The sequence below is a fragment of the Phalaenopsis equestris genome, unplaced genomic scaffold, assembly GCF_001263595.1.
Source record: "Phalaenopsis equestris unplaced genomic scaffold, ASM126359v1 Scaffold000002, whole genome shotgun sequence".
Taxonomy (NCBI): domain Eukaryota; kingdom Viridiplantae; phylum Streptophyta; class Magnoliopsida; order Asparagales; family Orchidaceae; genus Phalaenopsis; species Phalaenopsis equestris.
The window spans coordinates 19,366,025-19,375,025 of record NW_018164444.1 but is presented as its reverse complement, the minus strand read 5'-3'; the positions used below and the strand labels follow the sequence as shown (position 1 = coordinate 19,375,025).

Below are 9,001 nucleotides of genomic sequence, written 5' to 3'. Positions count from 1 at the left end.
CCAGCATAATATAAACCCTATTTAATTCCTTATATTAAATAGGGGAATTTGTCGGCCAATATATTGGTTTTCGCAGATCAAACGGATGTCATAACTTTCTCTAGTTTATTTGATCGAGCCTCACCCTCAATTCTTGTGTTCATCCTTCGGGATAGATACAGGATTTGAGGTAAAGCGCTCTTTCATCTAAACTATGAAAATTATGGGGTCAGTTTGACTTCATCTTTTTCAAAACTAAAATTTTTAAAACGTCCTTCCGAAGCGGGCAACGGGATTTCAATTCCGATGACCGACAGCTTCTTACGGGCAAACCCCACACCAAAAATAGTGCCGACAAGGTGTTTATAAGCATTCTTTCATCTATGTAAACACAAATATGGCAGATCCCTTCACAAGAGAAACAAATAAGGATAAGAAAATTCCGATAAATATGCATCAAATCGTATTTTTTATCAACCAGCAGTATTACTATGATAGCAAGGAGATTATGTTGAGTAGAAATTGGATGTAAACTGTTATAACAACAGAGTATTGTATGTTTTTTTCTCTCCATTATCATTTCAATTTTCTATAAATTAAATTGATTTTCTTCCTGATAGATGCTTATCAGCATCCTTTCATGTACGTAAAACACAAATATGGCGAAAATCCAAAAGGCTCCATCAATATAGTGAGACAGATGTATAAATCACCAACAAACCACATGTCATTAGATACAAGAAAAATGAAAATTTTGATGTTAAGAAAATCAACAAAATATGAATTAGACAGCTAAGGAAGTAGGTTTTGCTTGATATGTGCCATACCTTAACAAAAAGAAGAATTGACCCTTGAGTTCCAGTTATTGAAGCCACGTTATCATTGCTGACAGTTTCAAACACAAGAATTGGGCAGCCCATGTCCCAACCACCACAATCACAGCCTCCACCAAATCTCCATCTATCAAGTAATGATGAAGGCCCGACTTCCTCGCTGTTAGGGAGCCCATGTCTCCCAGTTGGTGCAACAACCTTCATATATACAGGACTAGGGCAATTGTCATCACTAACTCTTAGATCTGCTGCAGAACACTTGTACTTATCTCCCGCCTGGAAATTTTTCAAGGCATCTTTCTTACTAAAAGGAATCTGAATAACAATGGCAGCAATTTCAAGGTTTGGCTGTAACTCAGTTGTTGCCCATGGAAAAGCAGTTGAAAGTTCTGACTCAAAGTTAGAGGAATTACAGCTAACTGGAGATTGGAAATCTTCAGCCTTAATCAAGCTACTTGACTCTAAAGAACTCTCTGCGCACAAACTGTCTGCAACAGTAAAAACAGCAGTTTGATTGGAATTTGAAGGAAAATGGGATCTCTCAACCGCATTATTCTTTCTTGCGTGAGCTATGTCATACAAAATAAACTCTGTAATTGCAGAGTTATCGAAAGATCCAGCATTAGTGATCTCTGGGCACAAGTAACAAGAAACCTGCATCTGACCAATCATTAGAGATAGCTGATCATGGCTTTCTTTTGTTTTATTATTCTGACTATTACTTTTCTTTTTAAGGCAATGGAAAGTATACACCCAATTAAAAGCATTTTCAGTTTTCCATGTTTTTGCACGTAGGACATCTTCAGGATCTTTAACTGAAAATTCATAAAATGAGGCACCATGGTTACATTCCCATCTCAGAAGAGCATGCAAGTGAACCGGGGAATTAGCTGTCTTGATCACGTTGGCACTTCCATTTGGTACCTTGTCATTTTCAATCTTCTGAGTTGCCCTCGAGAAATCATTCAATAGGGACTTCGGGAAGAATTTATGTCTACTTAAGCTTGGAGCATCGAAGGCTGTGCTACTGCTGGTTTCTGGTTCCAGGAGTGAGGGGTTGCGCCAGGCATTAGATTTCAAAATGGGATCCAACATCTTCTTAAATGGGCTAAAACGAGTCTTTGGGCTGGATTTTAACATCTCTCTTGCTGAATAATAACGCCTGTCTGGAGTTCCTGCCTTTGCTGAAAAGGATTTAGGCAGAATGCTTATATACTCTCTTTCATAGATAATACTAGCATCAACTCCAGCACTACACAACTGAAGTGCACCTGATTTTGTTTCCTTTACCCGCAATTTCTGTACAAACTCTGGAGCTTCCTTTCCAGCAAGGCTACTAATCTCTTTACTCTGCAAGCGCTTCTCCAAAAGTTTATTGGCAGGACTGCTGCCTGCTGGATCTGCATTTGCATTTGAGCATGAAATGCTGATCTTTGAACGGTCCTCTAAAAAATCACGGAATGATAAGTCTAGAAACTCCATATTTTCTGTTGGAAATAACTTATTGTTACCAAGAGATAGAGAATCTGGATCTAAGGGTAAAGACACCAAAGCATTCTTAGTTGGTTCAGGAAAATAAACAAATTCTCTTGATGAACCCCGTGGTGGGGATTTGATAACTTTAAAGGACAGGAAAGCCTCATCACGACGGTCTTGCTTCACAGTCCGCCTATCTTTAACCACTTGCATTCTTCTGACTTCTTCTGAGCTTTGGTACGTAGAGCCCCGCTTTAGTACCTCACTATCTTTTACCACCATTCCAATTGACCTGGAAGGCAAGCTTTTCTGATCAGAATTAGCAGGATAATACATAGAAGATCCATTAGAATCGTTATCAGTTAAGCCATAGGAGCTCGAGTGTCTCCATTTTTTATCTCTTTCTTCTGCATATACAACCCTCTCTTCTGCCTTTTTTCTATTGTAGCGATCTGAAATTTCAATCTTAGATCTTGGTCCAGCCACGAAAGTGTTTTCACTCTCAGATAGAATATCCAGATCCATTGAGATATTTAGCTTAACAACAATAAAGAAATTAAATCAGGATCCAAACAGGGAACTGTCATCCAACTTCAATACATTAAAGCAACAAGCTGCTTCACTACAGCAATCATATCTGTTGAAACTTCTAAATCTCTGCCTACTTACAATAGTATATCATAAAACCTGATAAAAAAATGCATATAAATAAGCATTTGTATATGTAGCTGAGTAGCTTGAATTGCTTGAGTGCTTGATCACTAACTTCAACAAAACAATTTATCAAGAGGAAGTGGCATATCCACCGCCAACAGGAAGTCCAGGAGCTGTTAATTACATGTGCGTCAGCAGAGATGTCTAGCTTGAGCAAATCAAAATAAGAGTTGACGAACACATACAAATCTGCACACAAGATGATAAATAAAAGAAACAATTGCCATAATATGTTGTATTTAATCTTTCAGGATAGCAAGATAATGTATATAGGGAGAAGTCTACAATTGTACATCATAGTAAAATAGAGTAAAAATATTGCATCGGCTATAGCAGAGGTCATGGAATATGAATCTCATCAAAAAAGTTGAATGGCATATATAGAAACCTAGATTTTGTTTCATAATGCCTCATAATGCCGCTTACCATCCGGTGGCTCATAAGAAAGCAACTTGATAAAGTTAATGTGCAAAGGCGGACAAGCACAGTTAGATTTAGGAGTTCTCCATGAATTATCAAGAGGTTTGACAAGGAAGTCTACAAAAACTCACAGTGCACACTTCAAATACTCTCTATAGAACAGGGAGGGCATCAGACAAAATTCGAGAAAGATAAATTAAAATAGAGCTCAAAATGAACGAGTCCGATCTATATGAGCTCAGCACAAAAATGAAAAATGTTTCCAATCAAGCCAGAATGACTTGAAAAGTACCAATTATAGTCAACTCAAAATGTGGACAATTTGACTAGAACCATGTTTTAATCAAGAACCTCAAAACATGTACATCTATAGGAGGAGAATATGAGCCTCTAAATTATGCAAGTGAGATTAGAACTTAACCACTTAGTCACCTGGGGACAACTAATTGGACATAAAGATATGAATCTGAGTGTGTGTGTGTGAGTGTGTATTTGAATAAACTGGAATAACAGTTCCAGTGAGTCATATAAGGCTCGAGTTGACATATCATGATATCAACTCATAACTCGAATAAAAATTTAACAAGTTGATTTTGAATATTGACTCAGAATTCATGCAAATTGAAAGAAAATTATTTTGTTTCCCAAATAGTGATTTTCCATCTGGCTCCCATTTCCAACAGCTCTTCAATTAAATGGTTCATCATGTAGTGACTTGTAACTTTTCCTCCCATATAAGGTTACTTGATCCTTCCAGTAAAATTTGTGGTCCTTTTTATCGGATTTCTATGGCAACTCTTTGTTACTGTATACCTCTCTAAGTAATTTATGTATCAGCTTGAATGACTTGCTTCTTGAGGCTTTATTGATTAGATCTTGTGTTCCTACACTGCTTCCTATTAACTTCTAGAGTCTTCTCTTCATCAAGTAAAATAACTTTATTGATCGAGCCTTCAATGATTTTCTATTTGCATTTATCTAGGCTAACCCGGAGACTTAAGGAAAAACCAAGGTAAGAACAAGTGATGGTGGTGATGGGATTGTCCAAGCCATGCCCTACGTACATTGCTCAAAATATATTTTGGCAACATAACAATAAAACAATCACAATATGGACAATCTCACAGTTACTCGCATGCATCATAGGTTTTACATCCATCAAATTTGTAATTAAAGCTTCTAATTTGAAACACAACTAATCATAGCTTAAGGATGTACTCAACTTATCCATTCCTTTCTTAGCACTATAAGCCTTCAAGCATTATGTTGAATCTTCTAAATACAGTATCAACATCGGGTAAAACTGAACTCTAAATAGCCATATAGAAGGTTGGTGAAGAAGCAATTTTCATACTAGCAATGAACATCTAAATAATATGAGGACTTAGAGATTAATATAAAGAGTAATTTGACATTGCTTTCATAATTTAAGCTTAGAAAAATCAATAAGGAATCAAAATATAACATACTTCAGTGACGAGTATTGTATTTCTCATGCACAAACATATAAATTGGCATTTCATGATCATAACAAGAGGTGTATCATAGGAAGGTCATAATCATAAGCACTTGGCAAGGTGTTTTGCGTATAATCTAGCATAACATTTCATGTCATAATCATAGCAATTAGCATAACATGTGAAATCGCATTTATGGCTATAGCATAGCCATAGCATTAAAACTATATAAATAGCAATAGTATTGGGATCATATTCATAGTAATAGCACTGGAATCATACTTGTAGCAATAACACAATAATAACATTGAAAAACATTGACATCATAAGCATAAACTGTACAGAGAATATACCAATTGTCAACATATTGACATCAAAATCATGGATTGTGAAATAATCATAACATTGGCATAGCATTGGTATCACATATAGTCTATAGGATGCTCATAACATTTGAATATCAACATCATTGTTCATCGCATAGTGTGACCTGACTTTGACATCTCAAGATAAATAACTATGTATTCCATCTCAAAAGACTTAGTAACAACAGCCATTTATAAATCAACTTATTGCTAGCTGATATATCCCCCATCCACACAAGCATGGTGCAACTCATGCATATGATATTTGATACATCCAAGAGACTGACAAAAAGCAATTCAATTTTTCCAGTAGTTTGACCGGCAATATTTCAAAACCAAAACAAACTCTAAGAGTAGAAGGCCAAATGTATATCAAAATTTGTGCAGACGAATAACAATTATAATTGACAGACTTAGAATTGCTCAAATACTAAGCCATAACGTCAGCTTGTTTTTTTGGTTCCCTCAGATTAATAATCTCCCCAGTCAAGCATGCTTTGCAATGTTCTAATGGAAGAACTGCAGGGAACTGTTGACAAAACAAACAAAAGGATGAAAAAAGATCTGCAACTTAAGAGGCAATGATAATGTCAATGTTATACGGCAAAAAGGAAAACAGCAACACAACAATAGCACCAAGTTGCTATGATAAAGAATAGGAGCAAGTATGCCTCCCGTATCTGAGCACCATGCTCTTTTCACTCCACTCTTCATTTCCAAACCGCACCAGCTCCCCCAAAAATCCTGCCGCACTCCATCACCAACCTATTAAGAGCATGGTTGCTGCAAGGAATGCCCAGCTCCGCATCTGGACCCGCCCCATCTCCAACTTCTCTACCAGGGAACAAAGGAGATGAAAATTGACTTGTTCAAAACTTACAAAATAAAAAACAAAAAATCATAACCGACAAAACAACACTGTAAAAACCACAAAAAGACATCAATTAAGCAATTTTTTTAATAAAAAACACCGCATTAATTCCTGCAGAACCACCCTGCTCAAATAAGATCTCACTAATCCATCACCTGATTAATGCCATTAAATCTAGAACCAGGCCATAAAAGCTAAAACAAAAGAGAAAAATCTCACGCCCCTCCTCAAAACACCACTAAAAACCCTAGTTTCAGTTGTAAGGCTAGCCAAAAACACCCCGTACAGACCGATCGTCCTCAAAAATCAAACAACTCCACAACCAAAAGACACAAACGGATTACCTCCGAGCTCGAACGGCGAAGAAGCGAATTGTAATAGTTCGGAAGATGCTGTTTCACAGTAGCCAGTGGAGCTGCAGTTAAGCCACCGCCAGCATCATACTGCTCTGCATTGGAAGTCGCCACTCTCCAGTGTTCATGTCCTGTAAACAGATGCTAATTACTTTCTTTAATCAGATTCTCAAGCAATTTTATGTCGTCTTCTCCAATCGGTCCCTCCATTTTTATAATTATTTTACTTTTTTATGAAGCAACGTACCCCATCGCCGGAGCCGTTGGCGTTTGGTAGGAGAGATTACCATAATAACCTCACCAAAATGGCAATAAGAACGCTTTACTCGCGATTCAGCTGATTTCTTCGGTTTAAGGAGTGGCAGGCGGCATAAATTCGGCTTCTTAGCATATTGAGCAGTCGGACTTCAAGAGCAAAGGGAATTTTGTGATTGGTTTTCTTTGTTTATTAATATTTATTAAAAAGTTTAATATATTAACACCATAAATTGAAAAATTATTACGTCTGGAACGTCTGGAGTCCAAAAAATCATCTCCAGGTGGAGCTGACATGAAAAAAAACTCGTTTTCTTGTGATCCGGTCCGATAACCCAAGAGAATATTTCTCTCATATTATTTCGCATTATTCAGGTATTATTGTGATGATATTGATTTATTATTATGTTATTATAATACCGAGAATTTTCTCAGAAAACAATAATATATGAATACTACCACAATAACATTTGAATAACACGGAATAACACATGAAGAATATTCCCCTGTGCTAAAACAAAAAAAAATATTTTCTATCACCTCCAAGTGGCATAATTTCATTGAACTCTGCATATATCTCCATGCCCGGAGTCCGGACGTAGCCATAAATTGAAAAATTATTACGTCTGGAACGTCTGAAGTCCAAAAAAATCATCTCTAGCTGGAGCTGACAGGAAAAAAAACTCATTTTCTTGTGATCCAACCCGGTAACCCAGGGGCATATTTCTCTCATATCATTCTGCGTTATTCAGTTATTATTGTGATGATATTAATTTATTATTGTGTTATTATAATACCGAAAATATTTTCAGAACACGATAATATATGAATACTATCACAATAACACTTGAATAACACGGAATAGCACATGAAGAATATTCCCCTGTGTTAAAACAAAAAATATATATATTTTCTATCACCTCCAAGTGGTGTAATTTCATTGAACTCCGCATATATCTCCACGCCCGGAGTCCGGACGTAATATTTGTTCCCATAAAAGTTTTTGCAGAATACAATTTAAAATTACCATAACGCACATTTTATGAAAATTTTCGGCTATTTAAATTTGCTATTCAAACATATATATAGTGCATTTTTTCATGAAAAAGCGTATTTGACACAGTTCAAACATTAAGAAGATAGCAAACCATTGTCAAAAATCGAATTTTTTTATCATCCTATTCTAATTGAAGTGATATTACTATAAACAATATATGAAAATACTATTTATATACAAATTTTATATCTTTTAACATATTATACACAAATTAACCTTTTAAAATTCATTTAGCATAAACTCAAAAATTAACATATAAACTCTAAACCCTAAACCTGAACAAATCCATAGAAATTCTCCAGAAAGACAATTTCGCACCCTTCCCGTGCAATTTGGCCACCTAATTATCTAAAACCTAAAATTTAACTTTTTACATTTATAACACCCGAATCTTTCACATCAGCTATAAATGCCAATATTTAAATTTTAAAAAAGTTAAATACAACTTTTCCATAAATAAATAAGATTGCATATATGTAAATAAATTTAAATTTAGGTGTTTGCTATGTATTTTGATATGTAAATACATAGCAATTAAGTGATATGTATGTAAATCTTGCTAAATAAAATAAAATAAAATAAAGGGGCACACATACCACCCAATTCCTATGTATTTAAATATCTAAAACCTAATTTTTTTTACATTTTACATTCATACTATCCAAATCTTTCAGCAATTTCATGTGCAGCAAAGGTGGTATGTATGTATGTATGTATGTATGTATATATATATATATATATATATATATATATATATATAGAAATTAAAATTCCGGTGTCAGATATGTAAATACAAAATCATTGAGCGGCATTTATGTAATAAAATAAACGAAAATTAAAGCGATTCCTTGGAGGGTGCACCTTCTTTACCACGTTACTTGCTCTCTCCCCGGCTCTTGATTCCACCTTTTGTTTTCCCCTTTGACCAAAATCTGGGCCCCAGCTTTTACTTATGCTCGCTAGGAATCATGGCATGTTAATCGAACGGCCAATATTATCACATGTTTATACTTATAATCACTGGCTAATTTTTTTAACATTGTTCGGAGCAGCAATTAAAACCATTGCTAGTGGCTATACAACTCTTGCACTGCTCCCACTTTTTGACGGACTTCTCTTGCTTTAGCACTAAAGTGATATTAGAAGCTGACATATTGGGTGGGGAATAAGTGCACATTGGTAGTATTGAAGCGATACTGGAGTGGTATTTTTTTGACGGAC

The 9,001-nt window shown here is 35.5% G+C and overlaps 1 protein-coding gene across 6 annotated transcripts in view; it reads right to left on the bottom strand.

Annotated features, from left to right (window-relative positions):
• LOC110037154 overlaps positions 1–6,867 on the bottom strand; it is a 15,301-nt gene extending 8,434 nt beyond the window's left edge. The window contains exons 1-3 of one of the 6 annotated variants that reach the window (XM_020741734.1): positions 6,716–6,867; positions 6,460–6,599; positions 807–2,825 (exon numbers count right to left, since the gene is read on the bottom strand). In XM_020741734.1, coding sequence (XP_020597393.1) covers positions 807–2,825; positions 6,460–6,599; positions 6,716–6,758 — 2,202 coding nt within the window. In that variant the 5' untranslated portion in view covers positions 6,759–6,867. Of the gene's footprint in view, positions 1–806; positions 3,192–6,459; positions 6,600–6,715 lie in introns of those variants that run through there. The other 5 variants (XM_020741770.1, XM_020741754.1, XM_020741739.1 and 2 more) reach the window with 5 other exon arrangements.
• Between the last annotated feature and the right edge of the window lie 2,134 nt (positions 6,868–9,001).